This window comes from Ananas comosus, linkage group 1 (genome assembly GCF_001540865.1).
Source record: "Ananas comosus cultivar F153 linkage group 1, ASM154086v1, whole genome shotgun sequence".
NCBI lineage: Eukaryota > Viridiplantae > Streptophyta > Magnoliopsida > Poales > Bromeliaceae > Ananas > Ananas comosus.
The window spans coordinates 22161991-22182663 of NC_033621.1; the positions used below are offsets into that span (position 1 = coordinate 22161991).

The following is a 20673-nucleotide window of genomic DNA, read 5'->3' on the forward strand; positions in this document are numbered from 1 at the left end:
TGAAAAAAAATTATTTTAAAAATAGCCCCAGTAAATCTATATTTATAAAAATGATCATAATCCTGTCACGCAGACGTCACGTCAGCACCATGTGAGCGGGATTGAGACAAGTTGGTTAATTCACCGTGTTCAACTTAACACCCCTCCAGCTTGCGTGGCGCTGATGTGGCGCATGCATGGCGGGGATATGGTCAAATTTGTAACTATAAATTTGATGGAACTATCTATAAAAATATTTTTTTTGAGAGGGTCAAATGCAAAAAAAAGCCCATATTTGAATCTCTGCTTTTCGGCTCTTCTTTATGTAAAAAAAAATAAAAAATATATATAAAAAAAATCATAAGCTATTTTGTTTCGTCCATATCAGACAAAGGTTATTTTAGGCCGTAGATGTTACTAGGCCCAATTAAATGGGCGGACCGGTTTTTGTAAAAGTGTCTAACCGGAGCCGGTTTCGTATCGGACCTGATATTAAGCCCGTTTATCCGAACCGGCATTGATCCGAAGCGGATGATTTTGTTATCGGGTCGGATTATAAAAGTCCGGAATCCGCGAACTCTCCCCAACACCGCCTCCTCTCCACTCGTTGACTCTGACTCCTCCCCCCCAAAATTTCCATCGGAAACCCATCGCGACGCCACCGCTCTCTCTCTCTTCTCTCTCCTCTCTCTTCTCTCTCTCTCTCTCTTGAGGACGAAGTCGAAGAACTAGGAGAGAGGAAACCCTAATTGCCAACGAAACCCTAGTCGCGAGGTGCGTCTCGAACCGTACCGATCGGTTCCTTCTCGAATCCACGGCCTCTTTGATCCATCACGGAGGCGACACGCGGAGGGGACGGGGTGGAGAGAGGGGGCGATCTACTAGTATGCCCTGATCGGTTCTCCGAGGGCTCGGCGGCGTGGAGATGGCGCGTTCCGCCGCCGGTGGTGGCGGCGGACGCCGTTCTCGCCGTCGTCGACGGGGCCATCGCGATCGTAGCCTTCTTACAGGTTGGGCCCTTAAACTTGGATCTTGATATGATCGTATTATATTTTTTATATGTATCAATCTTATCATCTATCTTTTATTTGTGGATTTGATTTCTGTTTATTTTTGACGAGTAAATATTAGGTAAAAATGTATAAAACTTATGTCAAAATTTTAGTACATAACCTTCAAAATTAGTTTATTTAATTTGAGCCAATTAGTGACTCTTTAACTTATTTTTACGAATTTAATTAGTATATTTTATACAATTTACATAACTATAAATTTATTAAAATAAATAATTAGCTTAAATTCTGTATCCAAAGAGCCATCAAATTACTTAACGAACAAGTTGAAAGGTTGGGTACTAAAATCAAAATTTTGAAAGATTGGATAGTTGAATTAAAATAGTCTATAGTTCAGGTAAGTTTTATACATTTTTACCTAAATATTATGATGAAAAGTAAAAATAGCGTGCTTTTATAGCTTTGTACTGATTAATAATGAAGAATTTTCTGGGTCAACCCAAAAGAAAGGGTTTTTTTTGGGTCCAAGAAAATTGGAGAATTAAGGTTGTACGCTTAATGATATGTTTTGTAGGGTACAAATCACTTTTTGTCCCTAAAAATTTTATTTTAACGGGCGAATGCTGCAATTTTGTTAGATTTATTTTGAAAAAATTGAGGGTTTTTTTAGTATCATGGTTTGGTTAATAACATCCTGTTGAGGCTGATGCATTATTGAGAGTAGTCATCTCATTTCTAACTATCTCGTGCCATATCATATGAAAGTATGTTATGTACATTTAGGTGTGAATGTGTAATTATATTTAGTCTACTGTTTTAATGGTTTGTATGACTATGACTGACTATATTATCTCTGTACAGTTATTAAGAATTCACTTACGCAATCAACAACTTGGATGGACTCGCCAAAAGGTGCATTTTATCTATCTTTTCTGTTCTTGTCATCAAATGTGTGTGGAACAATCCATGGTACTAATAGTATCTGTAGGCTAGAATCTAACCAGTTGTATTCAAATTTAATGTTTATTATCACTCTTAACTTCTTTAACCAAAAAAAAAATGTAGGTAATAAAATGGTGTAAGTAAACTAGTAAAAATAAAATTCTTATTGGAAGACTAATTAATTGTCTTTAGTTAGTGGTGGCTAGGCACACACCTAAATTCTAGACATCCGGCCTATTTGGAAATGTCTTATTTGGCATCATCTTGGTGTTCTAAGCTTATGTATGGTGCCTAGCCCTTGATGAAAAGAGCATAAAAGAATACCACTTTACTTGAAATCAAGTATGCTGGAACGTTCCGAGTCAAGTCTCTAGTATGTGGTCAATCTTTTCATCCATTATGTGTTTTATTTGAAGCAAGATTAACTTAGTCTTCTTGTACTGTAATTTACTGCTGCTGTGTAGATGCAAAAGCCTGAAGTTATATGTCTGCCTGCTTCCGAGACCCCATCTTTAGCTCCTTCCACAATAATAACTGCTAGTATTCTAAATCCTATTGAGCCATTACCTGAGTATTGTTTCTACTTTTTTCTTTGGTTGTTGTTTAAAGGCTTCTATTGAACATATTAAGGCACCTGTGATGCTGATGCCTGACTTCATTATATAACTAGCCCAGTTCTTCTTTTGGATTTCTAACTGTATGTTAGTAATGAAATACTAAATTTCTAGATTTTGAGAGGATTAGAGAGATTAGTTAAAGTTTTAGTATGTTGTAGTCAGATAGAACTGTAAGTTGTGGCGACCTCCATGCCTTATGCTGTAGCCTATTAAGTTTTTCACTACATAGTATAATTTTTCTTCTAGCCTATTGGGTTCCTTGCTGTATAAGTTTATCTATTATGCTGTGTTGATGGATGTGTGATTTCTAGATATCTAGTGAGAGTTTCATATACCATAGCTTTGTATACCTGTTGAATTTATTAGTTTAATGACTTCATCCTTTGATGTGAAATGCTTAATCTGTCGCAGATATTCCATGTCATGATTGGCTCATCCAACGTAGGTGAGACCTGTAACTGGCATGATTAATGTTCAACTGTTCGGTATTTAGGAATTATTACTCGGTGCTATTTGGGTGCCCTCTTATTATTAGTTTAAGACATGATATGCAGTCCATAAGAATTTTCAGGATTTGTTCCTCTTCTATATGCTTTATCTCGAAATCCAGCCACAAACTGCTACTATTTTTTGTGATGTTACTATTACTGATAGTGATTAAGTATGTTGGTTGCTTTATTCTTGTTGTTGTGGTGTTGGATCAGAATGCAGTGTTTTCTCACTCTTTTGAAACTCTTGAATTTTTTTTTCTTTTAATCTAAAATTGATTTGTTTTACTTGTTTGTACTCTAGTGATGCCTCTGACTTGGTTTTCATTGCAATGTTGGGGCATTACTTCTGCAACACTTAGGATAGTATAACATTTAATAATGCAAAATTTGTGGTTTTTATCATCGATGGAAATTATTTGCTTATTATAGAAAATACATGTAAAGGAGCCAAAATTGTCGTGCCTACACTGTTGCGGAGACTAACCCCCCCCTCCCCCCCCTCCGTGCGGGGAAGAAAAAAAACAAGTTACTTTCATCTGTACCAATAATGGAAAAAATAATGTCTGAATAGCAGGCTGAAATTTTGTTTATGCACTGCAATATAAGTATTGAAAATTATAATGAAACTATTCATTGATTTAATCCTTATATGGACGCATCTCTACGTATTCAGTCATAATAATAAATACTTGGTACTGTGGCAGGTTTTTTGGCATTTTTCTTATGTACCATTGTTGCTACCTGTGAAGGTTGGGGGTGTTGGTCTCATGGTTGTGGGTTTATTCTCATGGGTATGTCATCTTGGATCTTTACGATGGATTTCCTTTCTACAGCACAGGTTTTTTTTTGTCATTTTTAATATAGATTTAGGAGGATAAGTCAACTTTCTAATTGTTTGTTTTGCTACTTTGCAGCTTGTCCACAAATATTGTTTTTAGCTGCATTTCTTCTCCTCTTGTCTTTTTGGTGAGTTTTCGGGTGCAATTTGTTTAGAATATTTCAATAGGTTCATATGCACATCTTATTCGTTCATATGTCTCTTTTTCAGTTAATTGTTGCTTTATATTTTTCATATAAACTATATTTTTTGCTCTGTTCATAAAAGTATAATTTGGGGATATGTTAACGGAGCCTTGCAGCTATGAAGTGTTAATGCATGAGGAAGGAAGAATGTGATAAGTAACATTGGGAATTATCTGAAAAAGGACTTAAGTCTGTATTTATATTCAAAACAATCGTAATTGAGGTTCTACTTTTGCCCCTAGTTTGTGTCTTAGCTGTTCAATTTCAATTGCCATGCTATTTAGAAACTTTTGACTGTTGTTTGGAAATATGGGGGATTTTCCTTATGCTTAAAATTCTGTCACAGGGTTGATCTGTGTCACCAAACAAACGACGAAGAAGAGGAAGATGATGAACATACTTACAATGAAGCTTTGTTGGACAAAAGAAAAAATAAACCAGGTGCGATGCATGCTGATGTTCGTAGACGATGCTGCTCATTTCGATCAATTCATGTTGGAAGCCGGCAAAAGTTTGTGATCTTGGTATTTGTGCTTTTCGCTCCGTGCATGTATCTTCACCATTCTTCTGCTTATGTAGTCACATCTTCACATCTTAATTAGGTGATATAATATTTAGGGGCTTTTGCTTGTATAAGTACTTGCCAAAAAGTCATCAGATCCATGCACAATCTGAATTTTCCTATAAACCCCTTTGAAGTGCAGTCTCTTACAAAATTATGCTTATCATAAACTGCCAATCTACTGCAATTCATGGGGGGGCAACTGGCAAGTTGTTTTAATAGTTTGATGGCTTTTCGCATACAGAGTATTTGTAACAGCACAATGGCACATACATAAGAAACAAAGTTTCTAAGAAGGGCATATATGGAAATCCTGTTGAGATTTTACTCGAAGAAAGACTATCTACATGTGGTATTAGTAAAAATATTAGTAGTAATATATGTGTCAATAAATACTTTAGTGCCATATCTTTCTGAATACATCTCTAATTTTTGTAGCATGTCATGAACATGGTTTATAAATTTGCTTATGCATTTGCACTTTGCACAAACATTTACTAAAGCTAAGCTTCCTTATTCCTTATTTTCATTGTTATATCCCCAATAATGTGACTGAAGTTTTTTTTCTTTTTTTTTTTAAAGGTTGTTGTGCTGATATTTGTCTTAATGGCTGCATTTGCTGTTCTGATCTGGGTTGGTAGAGGAAGAAATCAGATTGATTCCTCGCTCGTGGCAAGGGTAGTTAACTGCAACCACTGAAGCTACCAAACATTTCATGGCATTAATTTTACTGCCTTTTATGTTTGTCAATCCTCATTGTCCTTTAAATTTGTTAAAATAGAATAATTAGCATTTCATCAAAGTGTCACCTGATGGAAATATTTCTGAATAATAAAAGTTCAAACTTTTTTTTGTTCTCATTGTACGCTATCTGAACCATGGAATTAACATCCTAAAATTGCTAAGATTCTTTTGTACTGTTCACTGAAAAAAGATTCTTTTGTATACAATGTGAAAACTTCCCTTATGATATTATGGTAATTTCCATGCAATACAAAATGGTTTACCCATAAAACTTTGAATCAGTGAGATTCGGGCACCTCAGCAAACAATCAGAGAAACTGATAGCATACTTCATGGTTTCCTTTTTGTTTGTTTGATTATTTGTGTATCATTTGGTTATGGAGTTTTCTGGAAATTTGAATCTACATTGCCTTTTTGAACTTTTGGACATAGGTAAATAAGATAAACCTCTATGAAATTTGTCCTGTATATTCTGCAGGTTTATCTGGACATCTTTTCTGCAGCTATCCTTCTACTAGGTGGTGCTTTTGCATGCTATGGTGAGGAACTTTTATCTGCTACAGTGGCAACTGTATATTTTACATTTCCCACTCTTTAATTATATCACAAGCAAGAAGGATGCATCTGTTTTACATATTAGTTTGCTAGTAATGTTGTCGTTTCACTCTTTGTCATCTATCCTGACTTAAGTATTACTCTTCTAATTGCAATTTCTTGGATATTGTGAAACTTGAAAAATGCTCCAATACAATGATGTCTTTTCGTATATTCCTTTATTTTCTTCCACATCTGGTCAATTATGATATCCCAGACTTCCCAAAGTTTAGGTGGTTAATTGAACAGAGAAATATTTGTCTTGTTCCCCAGTCTTTATTATTTATTTAGGTATTCAGCTCTTCCTATCAATGTTTTTTACTCATCGGATAGTGTTTACTGTCAAAGAGAACTAGATTTAGAGAATATTCACATATAAATAATTATGATTTTATCTTGTGATAGTTGATTCCATCAACATTAGCTTCTAATTACAGAGTAGTAGGCTTTGCTTTTCAACCGACAAAGCATCGAAGGAGATGCTCTGTTTTGTGTTGATATTTTTCATTGTATGTTCTTTAATCACAGTGAAACCTACCAAAACTTTCTAGGTCTAGGTGGTTGTCTGGCTAAACCAATGGTTGATTAATGTTATTGGCAGATTTTTATGTTTCTTGTAATTAGCTTTGTTCCGATCTCATTTTGTATGTGGTTTATCTTTTTTTCTTTTTTTTTCAACATCTGCTGTTTCCATATGTTATGAGAGTTTTCACAGATTTGCTTATTTCGCTCTTTAGTGCTAGATAATACACGTGATATTTGTAACTATCTTGATTATGGTGATTTGTTAAGTCTAGATACATTTTATCTTTCTTTTTTTTTTTTAACCTAAATGACTGTTAAAACCGTAACACATTTCTTTTTTCCCCTGTTTTTTTTTTGGCCATGTTCAGGGTTTCTGTTATTCTCAAAGATGAGCAAAGTACGGTCTGAAATGGTCTCAGCTGAAATGTGGAAGGTACTGTTTTTTTCTATCCATATATTTTTTTCCCTATTATCTCTTTCGCCGGACTTATTGAATATTGAGTTAATCAATTGCTTATGAGACACACTATGGAATATAACCTCAAGTACTTGCAATATTATTAGCTTATAACTTCGGGACATTTTGATTTTACTATCTATGCAGGTCGCAAGTTTAGCTGCTGTGTGTCTTGTATGTTTCACATCCTCATCTATTCTAGCGCTTGTTACAAATGTTCCGGTAAGTTCTTTTCTTCTCTCTATTTTTTTTTTTTTTTTCGGTTATTCAACCAGATAGAAGGCAGGTAGAATAATAAAGCAGCCCATTTACTTATCTCAAAGCTTGCATATGTTTAGTTGCAGGTGCTCTCCTATTGGCCATCTAAGCACTTCAACAGCATTGGAAGTTCGGTCTTCATGTTTCTCTATTATCTTTTTGGTAATTTTCCTCCTCACATTTTACTTGAAATAGCAAACCCTAAGATTGGCAAGAAAAGATGCTGCATTAGAAAATAAATATGTTAGGCTAATTGTTTGTATGTGGTAAGTATATGAGAAGCGACAAAAGACATGAATTTCCTGTTAAAGAAGTTAAAGATATTCGATCTATTTTTAAGAGTGAATCTGGGAACATTTAAAAAGCACAAAGCCTGAAGCTTCAGTGAGATCTATTTGAGATATTCAGCCTAGCTTGCGTGTTTGAGACTACTCTTGTGACTCTATACTATCTATTACTGATTTGTGCTTAATATGTACGTATTTTGTGACCGAGAGTCTCTCTAATTTTGTATTGCTTGGTGTGGTCACATTCGAAGTTAATTTTTGTGATTTATCGTGATCCTCTTTTTTCTATGTCGTGCAATAAATCATTCTTTGGAGTTCTCAAAATATTAATAGTTTCCTCGCAAGCATGAACCCTGGATGGAGAATCTGGTGTTTTAATGCAAACTAGCTGTACGGTTCTTGATCACTTCATTAATCATTCGGGCCCTCTCATTTTATGAAAATTTTCTTGCAGGTTCGTCGGTGCCGTCAGCATTTGTGTTATGGGTCATGAGAGATATGCCACCTCGGCTTTCAACGGATATACCGACACACTCAAGGGTGGTAACTTTGTTCACAGATAGAGCTACAACTACACAATATCCTCAGTGGCGGACCGCTGTCACGTCCTCGCAGAGTAAGGTACACTCACAATGCAATGCAATATTTCTTAAAAGTCCTAGACATTGAAATAAGATGTGGACTTTTTGACCCCTCAAAATTCCACAAAGGGGGGGTGTTTACGTGAATGTTCCTGCAAAATCGTCTATTTGCATATTTACTCCCGTATAGTCTGAGTTTTTATGTACAACCCTTGAGAGTGAGTTTAACAAAAATTTCCCATCTTAGATTCTGCACACCCATCAAATTCATGGAGAGGTTTTTTGTATGTATTAGAAAAGACATTTTAAAGAGGCAATTTTGTGAGAACCAGGCTATACATGTAAGAAATTTGAGCTTTTGATTGGCGCATATGGACATTCAAATTTGCAGCAGTATGTCTGTAAATTTTTATTTTTATTTTTTTTTTCCAGGGCTGCTTTTATAAAAAAAATTCAAGAAATCAAGCAAATAATAACCTATCAGTTTTGATCCAACTGTGCGGCATTTTAACTTACTGTTTATTCCTGAATTGATAATTCAATGGCAGGCCCTTAAAGCAAGCCCAATATAACCGGTGAAGCCCAGTGAATGTCGCATTCCCTCTGTGTGCACTATGAGTAGTTATTTTGTACTTCGTTGGTCGATCAGAAGCTTGAAAACCGACGGTCAAGTACGGAGCGAAGAATCGCTGTTTCAGGATGAAAAAATAACTGAAACGTGTAGAAAGGCCTACGGAAGCTGTGGTGTTCTTGTTAGATGGGTTGCGGGTTATGAAGTTAATCCAACGGCCGGAAACCATGGTTTGAATCTTCGATTACATGTACATAATAATAACTGGAGAAGTACGGATGTTCGTGGTTTATTTGTGACCTAACCTAGTTCTAATGGCCATACCTTTTCTTCCATGTTCTTGAAATTTTATTTTGTGCTTCTTAATCATATTTCACTGCTTGGATTATATAAGTTGCTTTTAGAAAATAGTCGTCTACCACCTAATTCTTACGTTGGACTTACTCTGGCATTATCTAACTACTATGTGATGACTGTAGAGACGACCATTTTACTTGTCCTAAACTATGTAGCAATTGACCGTGGATGGGGATTTTAATTATTTATTTATTTATTTATTTTTATTTTTGGGTTTTGATTTTGTATACTTGCCAAGTTGTGTGAAGCTGCAATTGAACTCCAGGGTAAACTGATTAGCTAAGGGCATTATTTCATAGATGTATTGCAATGACTTTGGTAAGTGTACTGCAAAAGTATGCGAAAACTCGGCTCTTTACGGATTGACTGAGCCAAAAAAAAAATAAATAAATAAACAAAGGGAAAAAAAAAAGGCGCTATGATTACTCTTAAGATGAACCAAACACAATAAATGCAGCTTTAGTCGTAATTTGATTAACAGGAGTCATATTTCTAGTTATGTTGAAATAATAAGGAACAATGCATGGTAGAGCAAACTGAAAGAGTATGTAAAACATTCCAAATTGAAAAAGAAAAAAGAAGAAAAAAGAGTCTTCACTAACTAGTACATAGATATCTTGCCATTGAAGTCACCCGATCCAAAGACATAAATCTCTTAACTGAAGTGCTCAACCAGAATTAAATCAACCCTAATCAAACTCCTCAAATTTTAGCTTTCTATTATTAACAAATTAAGATGCATACAAAATAAAAAAGCAGCGAGTTTTGAGAGATAACACACGATGCTCAAATCCACACTTCAAAAATGGTAAGGCTCACAGAGTGAGCCAATAGCATGAATGAGCTTCCTCCTCGGCCCAACTGCGTAAGCACCCATATCCTTGAGCTTGCTCATAGAGAGAGAAACTAGTTGATACATACCAATCTTTTCCCTCTCGAATAACCGAATGAATCGGCAGAGACCCTTCGATTCCAGCCATTTTCTCAGCCCGCCAAGCCCTCGAAGCTTTCGTTCCAACATCATCGCCCGCAGCCGCCTGTTCGCAATGTTCGAGTGGCATATCGGCAGTCTCAGACTAATACCTTCCACTTTCAAAGACCTACCTTTTCGTACATTACGCTGAAATCCTAAATTCCCCTTCTGAACAGCATGACCTGAACAATTAGCTTGATAGTTCGGCACGACGCCGCTGTTCTTAGCTCTATCTCCGAAAGGGTTTAAAAAAGAATTCTTCTTGCTGCTGCCACCATTAATTTCAGCATCACTTCCATTCTTCGATTGCTTGTGATTAGTTCTTTTCGGCGTAAGCGAGCTTCCTCGACTGTTCTTTGTGCGCTTACTTTGGTTACGCCTTCGTACCACGCTTTCAACTTGAGGGTGTTGAGGTGACGGCGGCGGAATCAAAATGGTGATTCTTTGTTTCGTCACTACTACCCACTCGTCGTCTTCATCCCAATTACCGTCATCAATCATCGAGTTTGATGGTTTGATTACGGCATCCTCAGCCATCGAGTTTGGTTGGCTAATGACCTGCATTTGATTTTCTGGGCGCGCAGTTCAGACGTGCTTAAAGGATAAGGTAAACCAATTAAGAAATGTAGTACTACCAATAATGTAGAAAATATATAATGCCGACTATATATTAGGGTTTTTCTCTGTTTAGTCTCGTAATATTCTGAACACAACATGCTCAAATTTTGTCAGAGCATATTCTTCACAAGATTAGTGAATTTGAGCATAGTGAAAGGAATTTTAGAAATATAATAACTAACATACAATATAAGAAGCATAAACCAAACTACTTGAAAGCAAGAAAGCATCAAAAGAAAGCAGGCGCAAATCGAAGTAGTACCGAAATTAGTTAGATTAAAAGCCTTGATATAACTTTAACGTCATAAATGTTCCAAAAATACAGTTTTCTGTCAAGTACTTTCCCTTGATGATCAACTTTTCTGTCCGCAGCAAAGACTACGGATAAAACTAACTACGAAACGAAGTACATGATTGGATTTGGTGTTCTACACTTCGCATGTACTACAGATAAAACTAACTACAAAATGAAGTACGTGATCGGATTTGGTGTTCTACACTTCGCATGTTTGAAACGACATATATAAACTTATTTGTATATGTATCAGACGCTACGGCCACAAGATTTAAGAGCCTCTAACTATCTCGAAAAGCCGCAGAAACGTACTTCATAATGTTTTAAAAAAAGGGAAGAGATTCTCAGAATAGATTTGTTGCAGTGTGAGTTCCACAGTTTGAGACATTAAGAATTACGGCACGATAGGAAGCTATAAAAGTCGAAACCTTCTTAAATAATTGCATATCTAAATCCTCTTAATGAACACTAACTTAGATAATATTGGAAACAGAAATAAGCTTTAATTACTCCCAAGAAACCACACAACAATTACCATTAACAAATTACATGAATTATTGTAATATATATATGTATAGTTGAAAAATAAAGCTGCTGCATTGGATCACTATTATTATGCAACAATTCCGATAAAAATATTAGCAATAATCATTTATCTCTTACAGATGCAAAAGAGCATTGTGAATTCGTGACTATTTCAGGATTAGGATCCAATAAAACAAAGCATCCTCAACTTTATTAGTATTATGTTTTTAATTGGCACAACCCTCAAATTTGATTTTTTGTTAAAAAAATTTGAATTATTCTGGAAAATTAAATTGAGAATGTTGTTAATTTTAATGTCTCTATCAACTACTAGCTATTAATTGTTAACGGAATCTATAATTAAATTTAACGAAATTACCGTTGATTTTTAACAAAATCCCCAATTTAAATCACCAGAGTCATTCCAAAAAAAAAAGAGAAAAATCATAAAATAAAGTTAAGGGGTCTTTTTCAAAATTGGACCTAGCAAAAAGAAAAACAAAAAAACGAGAATTTAACAGCTTCTGACCACTACAGGAGCAAATCCAGCTAAAATTTACATTAAAAAAAAAAACCATAAAAAAGTAAATAATAATAATAATAATAATAAAAAACAGGGATCCATGATCACTGGGGCATCGTTACATCCTTGTATCGATTTTTTTTTTTTTTTTTTTTTTTTCATGTTAATGGGGGAAATGGAGAGAGACGAGTGATCGCACCTAAGGTGGATGGGGAAAGAGATCTCGGGCGAGATTGAGCGGCGAATTCGGCGCCGGATTCGGAGAAGCTAGTGAGGAGTCGGCGACGGATACCCGCCTCACGCCGCCGGAGCGTGGGGATGTGTCCGCATGCGATCGTCCGTAGATCGGTATCCTGGCTAACACGAGAAAAAAAGAGAAAAAGAAAAAGAAAAAGTTAAAATAAATAAAACTACCCTACAGATATACATTTTTGCACTTTAACCCTTCTATCTTTTTAAAATCTCTACTGCGCCCCCTCCAAATTTAAAGTTGGGCACCCTGTAACGCCCCAATAGTCCCGTATACATAAAAATGATTCTGATTAAAATATATGAGACTAACTAGACTTAATCATTTTAGACCGATGATTTGGGCCCAACGAATTAGTGTTACTAATGAGTCAGGTCGTTATAATTAATATCAGAACTGAATACTAGCCGAAAGTGTGAGAATTAAATACTATACGGGACAAAGTGTGGACCCGATGATGCCCCAATAGTGTTAATGAATTAGATTGCGAAATTGCAATTAGATTGTAAGATTTAATTACAATAATTTAAAAAAACTAATAAAAAATTATAACAAATTAAAATTTAAGGACTAAAGTATAACAATCCTCGTAGTTTGAACACCAGCTCGATTTTACCACTCTATGGTTTATAAAATGCACCGCTTCACTTCTTTATCTAAGAACAGGTTCTTACAAAGAATTTAAACAAAACGTGCAGGGGCTAAAATGCTACAGTTTAAACCAAACTTAGATTTCTCAATTTCCAGTTGGAATGTGTAGAGATTTTTAGGTTCCAAATAGCCAAATTTTTGAAGAACAGATCAAGAGAGAGAGACAAGAGGATACAACACATCAGAAACAAGCATTTCTCCAGAATTAAAGTAATAGCCCTGGGATGAACATAACAAACTCTATTTGCTTTCACATTAATCACCAACATAATAAAAGAACAGTTCCAACACTCCTCTTGCTTCCAACCGATTTGCCGGAACCGACATGCTCATTATTATTTTGGATTAAGATATAATAAGAGAAAATGGTATTATTATGAACTATAAACTATCCATTATTTCCAGCAGAGAAAGAAAAAGGGCAAAAAGCTCCTAACTCTCTAATCCCATGCCTGCTACAACTTAATCTTCAAGCAGGAAAAAAAAATGAGCAGAGATTGCCGGCTAAAACATCGAACAACATAAAGAAGCCGCAAAGACTTCTTTCTCTTTTCGTTTGTTTTTTAGTTTTTCGGTCTCTTTTACATCTCATTATCGATAATGTTCTTGATCATCTCTGGCGGGACGAGCCCTTCGGTGCGTATGGCGTCTTTGTTCGGATCCGGGCTGATGAAATACAACGTCGGGAGGCCGCGGACCTGTCAGTTGTAAAGTTGCTTTAGGGTTCGATACCGTCCTAGAACGACAAAAAAAAAAAAAAATTGCAGGTTAATCCAAGAATAACCATTTACCTGCATATCTCTCGCGAACTCGTATTCATCGTCGGTGTCTACCTTGACGAATAAAGCATTATTCTCGTACTCCACGGCGAGCTGCAAGAAATATATAAAAGTCATCGTGATGGTTTTCTATGATAAACGGGGATGGCGGTAGGAAATCATCCAATACATTGTAAATAGCTGAAACAGGAAGACAAATGCAAATAGGACATATAATTTTAAACAAAATTAAATTATTTGCATATCAAGACCTAAAAAAGTGCTCCTTTGTGTTTAATTAGGTTAATTTTTGTTTTACCCTCAAAGCATTTGTACTCAAAGTAGTTCCTAAGCTTTGCATTTGATGTAATTTCAGGTAGCTGGCGTGTTAAGATCAATTAGCCTGAAGAAATAGGAATAGGATTGATTGAATCTGGCTAGTAATATGAGAAAAAGCCTGCAGCGGAGTTTGATTTGCAGAAAGGTGAGATTACTGGAAGACAGAATGAATCAGAAGAGAGGACATAACACGGAAAACACACAAAAATGCGCCACTTCACATATAAAAAACCTTTAAAATGTTTAATGCTAAGAGGCTCGCAATTTTCATATAAAGATCTTAAAAACTTCAATTAGAGCAACTCAAAATAGAATAACATTGCTCGAAATCAAATGCAAAGGAACATATATGCAAAGTAGACCCTCCTTTAATTAAACCAAGCAACCAACGTAAACTTCTACAGCTTCAATATCACTTATACTACCACTAACTATTTCCGTTGGCAATTCACCGCATATTTAGCGTAACAAGAAACTTCAATTACACAAGTACATGAATCAATTATAGAAGTAAGAAAGGAAAAATCCGAAATCACCAGAACCAACAAAAGGTAAGGTTTAAGGAAAAACTTCAAAATGCCTCCCCATGATATGGCGTATTTGCAGTTCACCACTCTAAGTTCAAAGTGTATAGCACATTGCTCTCCTATGGTTTTCGTTTTAGTTTTCAATCAACTATTTCAAATATCACAAATCACATGACTGTAAAAAATTTACCACCACGTGTTTTGTACTTTACCATCCTAAGATTTTGGGTAAACTTTAATTTGCCCCCTTATGGTTTAGTGCATTTTCACTGTACCACCCGGTGGTTCGAAAGTTACACTTACCTATTTGTGCCCATTATAAAGTAATATAAAAAAGCGTACAAACTAAAGGATGGTAAAAACGCAATTCTTAGGGTTGCAAAAAATATTACTTTGCTATCCTATTTAATGGTAAATCTTTACAGTAAGATAATATGGATTTTACCTGAACTATGGGCCATATTGATTTGGCTATCCAACCTATCAAAAATTTGATTTTACTATCCAACCTTTCGATGTGTTTGATTCGAGTTGGTCAATGACATTTTGATTTTAAAATTTGAATGCACCATTTATCTTTGCAGGTTTAGTTAGTATATTTCATGCAATTCTCGCAACTATAAATTCACTATAGCAATTAGTTTAAATTTTAAAGTTAAAATGCCGTTGGCTGACTCAAATCACAAATCAAATAAATTGTGAAAGGTTGGATAGTAAAATTAAAAGTTTGAAAGATCAGGTAGTAAAATCAAGATGGTCCTCAGGTAAGTTTCGTATAATATTTTTACTAAAAATAAAATCATAGAATAATTAACTCGCGCATTCTAATGCGAGTTAGGGCTAATGAGCTAACAAAAGAAGGAGAAGAAGAAGAAGAAGATGAAGAGGGGATGAAAGAGAAAACCATTTCGAGCTCCTGGGCCATGAGAACACAGGGCCCGCACCACGTGGCGTAGAAATCCACCACAAGGGGAACGCTCCTCTCCCCCTTGATCATCTCCTGCACCTCCTTCGCCGACACCTTCCTCTGCTTCCCCCCCCCAACAGAAGCGGAACGCACCCAAACCCAAACAAACACTTAGAAGAATAACCTACGAATCCCAGGCAAATCTATATGTATATATACACCCAAAAAAAAAGAAAAAAACCGAGAAATGGGTGTTGCGCCATTTACCACGAGATAATCCTCCCTGATGTACTTCCCCGGTGGGGACGACGCGGCGGAGAAGCTCCTTGCCATGCCCCTGCTTCTGCTTCTGCTTCTGCTGCTGCTTCTGCTGCTGTTGTTGGAGAAGCGCTTCTGAGTGGAGGGGAGGGAGAGGAGTGATTTGGTGTGCTTCTGAGCGAAGCGGAGGAGTGGGGAGTGGGGAATCGCGGGAGAGGCGAAGGTGGTCGCCATTTCCCGGAGAGGGAGCGAGCGAGTGAGAGAGAAACAGGGGAGGTTTTTTTGAAGGGTTTTGCGTTATCTCTTCTTCGGGTTCGTCGTTCCATTTGAGTTTGTGCCGAGGCGTAGAGGCGAATTATTAAAGTGAACCCGGTGTATCCCAACATCGAGTGCACTCTCTCTGTCTAGTAGGCTAGTACCCGTCCATCCTTCATCGTCTGGTAATCTGCACCGTCAACTGGTTACGAAATGTACGGTTCGATTCGTACGGATGAGCCCGGTGCAGGGAAATGACCGGTTACCCAAATTGGGCCGGGCTTAAATTTGCCCATTTGAGCCGGCCCTTTTTGTTTAACTAATATATTTTTTTGGTTGATCTTAAGTTCGTTTTGAAAATTTTCGAATTTGTAACCATTTTGAGCCCGCGAGAAACTTAGTAAAAGTATTAAATCTTTTGTACCGTTTGGTCCCATTTACCATCCACTTTTTTTTAAAAAAAATGCTGCAGCAGCGCCTAAAATAGGCAGAATACTTTGATCCATAATAGAGCGAGGGATTTGTTTGAGTAAAATTTTTTGTACTAATAACATAATAAGATGTTTTACTCAACAAAGAAATAGCCTTCGATATTACTATTGTATCCGAAATTTTATTCAGTTTTAAAATATTTGAAATCAAAAACTGCAGACAAATTTGGCTAAACTGAAACTGTTAATGAAGCCGCCGGATTCGCCAGAAAATCTTACCAAAACTTCCAAGTGCGAATTTGACTGAACTGAAACAGTTCACTAAACATAAAGATTCATGCACAAAACTTCAAAACAATAAACTCCATGGTATAATAGATTAAAGCTCGTCAGCACTCCGGCCTTCCATCAAATCCGATTGAACTTGAGCAGAGCAAACAAAACAAAAACACTCGACGAATCTGATTGTTACCCGAATCACATGAACAGGTTCGGCCTCGACGCCTTGTAGGTGGTCTTGAGCTTCCTCGTGGGCGGCCTCACCTTCCTGAACACGAGAGGGAACTTGATCTTGGAGTCGTGGAACTGCTTCGTGCTCTCTCTCTTGCAAAGCTTGGCGGGTACGGTGGCGGTCTTGATGATTTGAATGCAGTGGAACCTCACGCGGTGGCGAGAAGCCATCTCGTTGTACATTTGCTCCACGGCGCCGTTGAGGGTGGTGTCGCGGTATTCCTTGTACATGTTGTGGTAGCCTGTCCGACTCTGGTAGCGGAGCCAGATGCCGTAGTTCTTGATCTTGGTCGGCTTCCGCTCAAAAATCTGGAAAAGCCAATTTATGTTAAAAGGGGCGGAAGACTGAAGCAAGCTTATTTGAGCTGATACAGCAGTCCGCAATTGCTAGCTCTACCTAACATTCATTGATATCAACTTTAGGAAATTCTGTATAATTTAACAGCACCATCCAAAAAAGGTATAGACTATCTTCATCAAGAAACAAAATATATCATTAGGTTATAGGACATTCTGGTAAGAAAGCTAAAAAGACCAAGTTCTACAAAGAGGTATTTAAACTAATTGAACAGCTAGGTAATTTTGATATTATTATTTTTTTTAGTAAGGTCCACGTACGTTTACCATCGTGTAATATGTTAGAAAGCAGTTTAGATCAATAGTTTTCTATACATGTTAATGAGCAATGAGAAATCGAACTTAAAAAGAAATACACAAAATTTAACTATTAGTTGATTTTAATGACAAATATATAAAAATTACACGCTACATTAATGTCTTCTTCAAGCAGCTCTTCATTTCTGGGCACTCATAGCTATTTGTCATGTAATCTTCTAATCTATGGTTGAGTTCCCAAGGATCACGAGCACAATCTCACATCAATCGAAATAGTGAAACAATAAATATTGAACTTGAGCATGCTAACGGCCTGACATTGCACAGCCTGACATAGCATTATCTCATCATGTAATTCCAGGAGCATTTAGGATGGATTTGGCCAACTCTCAAAATGTATAAAGTAAATAAGCAACCCAATTTTAACCAATATTATGTAGCAAATTCGTAGGGAGGCACTCTTCTGCCACTAAAGATGATTTGTGCCTCACAGTTGGTTCTTTCATGATTACAGCCAAAGGGTTTTTTTTTTCAGCTATTCTGAAATTTTTATAATTCTGATTCTTCAAAGAACAGAAGTCCACTTGTGAGCTGATTAATCATATTTCGAAAATCATGATCTCGAGGGTGCATATATTGTGCAATTGTAAGCATTCTCCTACATTCTCCATCAAACAATTAATCAAATGGCACTACATGCTGCTACATGCTGAACAAGAAACCCATGCATCAAAACAGTTCATAATAAAGAGAACATATACAATAAAGTAACTCAAATCCATGGCTTCAATGTAATGTACTAATTGGTACACATTGATATTTAAGTCCTAACTTCCATTAGTGGATAAAGAAAACTATCTAATAAAAGAAAGAAGATAAAAGTTACCGATATCTAGAACTTCTAGCCTGTTAGACCAACTAGAACACTCTTGAACCTCACGAGTGTCTATATAGAGACAAAATAAGGACTTTAGGGAACCAACTCTTCCTAAATTGATTGACTGTCATTGTTCATTGACCAATCATTCGAGCCTGAGTTACCAGCAACTCACTATGTCTGTCCGAGCAAGAAACCTATCAACCTATAGATCCATTCTGTAATTACATCTACCTCTCTCTCTCTCTCTCAACCAGGAAGGAATTGTTAAAAATAATACAAAAAACCAAAGTAAAAGAGCAATAAAAAAGACTAAAAATCCTTAAAATAGTTCAATTAGAATTTTTTTCCTAGAGGCGGCACACTAAATGAAACATCCAGCGGAAAAACTTAGTTAACTCCTACAACTATCAGAAACAAATAGATGTGCCGAACTGAGAGACCAAAGTGCACAGCCAGTACATTGCTCACGCTCAATGAGGACACCGGCTTGCTGACAGAAAAGGAAACGCTAGAGATGGCTTGCTCACGATACTCTTCTTGTGGGAACCTAAGAATCAACATCATGAATACCTCTAGCTGGAGTAGTTACATTAAATGAACTGTTTTAAAAGCAATATTTCCTCTCTCTTTAACCACATTATGATGGCTGATACCAGGAGCATCTCTGTACATTGCGCAATAATCGATCTAAAACTTTGGATTGATCTCTGCGTAACCATGTGATGACACTTTCAACCTAAATTGCTATTGTAAGTGTCAGCAAACATGTCCTAAATCGCAACATGCTCGATTTTTAAGCTAAAAGATGGAATAAAATAGATTGAACTAGAAGGAAAAAAAATGAAATTTGATAAGCTAATTAAAAGAAATCGAAAGAGAGGAAAGGCACCTCATTGATCGCCAAAACTTGTCCATTGCTCTTCTTCACTTTCTTAAGCTTCCTCAAGAAGTACCTACAACAAATAACGTTATACATTTGAGAATAATCTCTTCAAAAACCATGGTAAATTCCAAAAAAGATAAAACTCTCTGGGAACCGTACCAGAACTTGGATTTGGCGCGGACCTCGTTGGTCGCCCAAAGCTTCATCCGGTAGATTTTCGGGTGTTCATCCCCCGACGACGGGAGCGCTCTCCCTACGACCTGATACTGATGAAACTGCGCCAAAAACCACAAAAAATCCCCCATCGAGATAGTTAGATCCATGAGATTTAGATCGACGAAACGAAAAGAAAGAGGAAATGGTGGAATCGATGGAAGCGATGGAAACCCCTAGAATCGGTGAAGTGGAAAGGAGAGAGAGAGAGAGGAAGGGGGAGCACTCACCCTGAACGCCCCCATATCGAGATCGCGAAACCCTAGCGATCGCCTTCTTCGTCGTCTTCTTCGTCGACGTCTCCTCCTACGCTCGCGGATGAGGCGGGGCGGCGGAGTATTTATATGGCGTTCGGGGTTAGAAAGGATTGGGCAAAACCCTAATGGGCCTTTAGTGGCCCCTTAATGGGCCTAAACGGTCTACGAGCTTTTAAAATGCCTAGTGTTTTTTCCAAAAAAAAAAAAAAAAAAAAATCAAATCAAAAGAAATAATCGTAACCAAAGACTAAATTTGGTTCGATCATTTTTTTTGGAACTAATATATATCAAACTACTTAAGATCATGTACAAATATAATTAATGTTATCATGATTTTTTTTTGGGAAAACTTCAAAAAACCGCCGTGTGGTTTTGTACTTTTTCATTTTCGTACCATGTGGTTTAAAGTGTATCAAGTTAGTACCATGTGGTTTCGCGCTTTCTCACTTTAGTATTCTGTGGTTTAAAGTGTATCAAGTTAGTATTCTGTGATTTTATTTTTGTATCAAGTTAGTACTCTGTGGTTTTATTTTTGTATCAAGTTAGTACCCTGTGGTTTTTAAACCACATAGTACAAAAGTGAGAAAGTGCGAAACCACAAGGTACTAAAGTAAGAAAGTGCGAAACCACAAGGTACTAACTTGATACACTTTGAACCACAGAATACTAAAGTGAAAAAGTGCAAAACCATATAGGATTATTTAAACCACCGGATACTAAAGTAAGAAAAAGTGAAACCACAAGAGAAGTATTTAAAATTTTTCCTTTTACTTTTTAAGCTCAAACTACTAAAATTTTTGTTTCTTTAGTTCAATAATCCGGTCCAGTTTACTTCGAAGGGATAATTTGAAAAGCAGGTGTTTTTTAAGCTTGGCTTCGTTTAAAATTACCATGAGATTACATTATCTGTAGAAAACACAAACATATTCCTACATACTTTCACCAGAACTTTCTTTTATCAGTACCAAATAGGTGCTAAATAAGCTCAATATGTCATATAGACA

At 36.5% G+C, this 20673-nt stretch overlaps 4 protein-coding genes across 8 annotated transcripts; 1 reads left to right on the forward strand and 3 right to left on the reverse strand.

The window, feature by feature from the left end:
• Positions 912–9032, forward strand: LOC109710576 (tobamovirus multiplication protein 1). 2 transcript variants are annotated; one of them, XM_020233282.1, is made up of 13 exons: positions 916–989; positions 1854–1904; positions 2963–2996; positions 3747–3833; positions 3957–4008; positions 4412–4589; positions 5210–5305; positions 5850–5910; positions 6859–6923; positions 7095–7169; positions 7286–7367; positions 7947–8108; positions 8622–9032. In XM_020233282.1, the coding sequence occupies exons 3-13, from the start codon at positions 2975–2977 to the stop codon at positions 8627–8629; spliced, it is 888 nt and encodes a 295-aa protein (XP_020088871.1). In that variant the 5' UTR covers positions 916–989; positions 1854–1904; positions 2963–2974; the 3' UTR covers positions 8630–9032. The 2 variants fall into 2 exon arrangements, with proteins under 2 accessions (XP_020088862.1, XP_020088871.1); XM_020233273.1 differs by lacking the exon at positions 2963–2996 and having other exon boundaries at positions 912–989; positions 7947–8113.
• LOC109710589 lies at positions 9529–12324 on the reverse strand. 3 transcript variants are annotated; one of them, XM_020233310.1, is made up of 2 exons: positions 12135–12324; positions 9529–10532 (listed from the first exon to the last, which is right to left on the reverse strand). In XM_020233310.1, exon 2 carries the CDS (start codon positions 10509–10511, stop codon positions 9801–9803), a length of 711 nt encoding a protein of 236 aa, XP_020088899.1. In that variant the 5' UTR covers positions 10512–10532; positions 12135–12324; the 3' UTR covers positions 9529–9800. The 3 variants fall into 3 exon arrangements, with proteins under 3 accessions (XP_020088899.1, XP_020088890.1, XP_020088883.1); XM_020233301.1 differs by having other exon boundaries at positions 9529–10546; XM_020233294.1 differs by having other exon boundaries at positions 9529–10568.
• Positions 13062–15951, reverse strand: LOC109706919 (thioredoxin-like protein CITRX, chloroplastic). Of its 2 annotated transcripts, none has more exons than XM_020227943.1 (4): positions 15635–15951; positions 15365–15490; positions 13628–13708; positions 13062–13534 (listed from the first exon to the last, which is right to left on the reverse strand). In XM_020227943.1, exons 1-4 carry the CDS (start codon positions 15857–15859, stop codon positions 13418–13420), a joined length of 549 nt encoding a protein of 182 aa, XP_020083532.1. In that variant the 5' UTR covers positions 15860–15951; the 3' UTR covers positions 13062–13417. The 2 variants fall into 2 exon arrangements, with proteins under 2 accessions (XP_020083532.1, XP_020083535.1); XM_020227946.1 differs by having other exon boundaries at positions 15365–15487; positions 15635–15948.
• On the reverse strand, positions 16587–19788 carry LOC109706931 (60S ribosomal protein L18a-2-like). Its single transcript, XM_020227955.1, has 4 exons — positions 19643–19788; positions 19359–19474; positions 19206–19269; positions 16587–17130 (listed from the first exon to the last, which is right to left on the reverse strand). The coding sequence occupies exons 1-4, from the start codon at positions 19655–19657 to the stop codon at positions 16789–16791; spliced, it is 537 nt and encodes a 178-aa protein (XP_020083544.1). The 5' UTR covers positions 19658–19788; the 3' UTR covers positions 16587–16788.

Coding starts and splice junctions, on each gene's coding strand:
- LOC109706931 (XM_020227955.1), bottom strand. Junction 19,270..19,358: donor CGCGCCAAATCCAAGTTCTG/GTACGGTTCCCA, acceptor TATTTGTTGTAG/GTACTTCTTGAGGAAGCTTA. Junction 17,131..19,205: donor AAGTTTTGGCGATCAATGAG/GTGCCTTTCCTC, acceptor TGGCTTTTCCAG/ATTTTTGAGCGGAAGCCGAC.
- LOC109706919 (XM_020227943.1), bottom strand. CDS start 15,859: ATGGCGACCACCTTCGCCTCTCCCGCGATTCCCCACTCCCCACTCCTC. Junction 15,491..15,634: donor TCAGGGAGGATTATCTCGTG/GTAAATGGCGCA, acceptor GGGGGGGGGAAG/CAGAGGAAGGTGTCGGCGAA. Junction 13,535..13,627: donor AGTTCGCGAGAGATATGCAG/GTAAATGGTTAT, acceptor TACAACTGACAG/GTCCGCGGCCTCCCGACGTT.
- LOC109710589 (XM_020233301.1), bottom strand. CDS start 10,538: ATGCAGGTCATTAGCCAACCAAACTCGATGGCTGAGGATGCCGTAATC.
- LOC109710576 (XM_020233273.1), top strand. Junction 4,590..5,209: donor GGCAAAAGTTTGTGATCTTG/GTATTTGTGCTT, acceptor TTTTTTTTAAAG/GTTGTTGTGCTGATATTTGT. Junction 5,911..6,858: donor TGGTGCTTTTGCATGCTATG/GTGAGGAACTTT, acceptor GGCCATGTTCAG/GGTTTCTGTTATTCTCAAAG.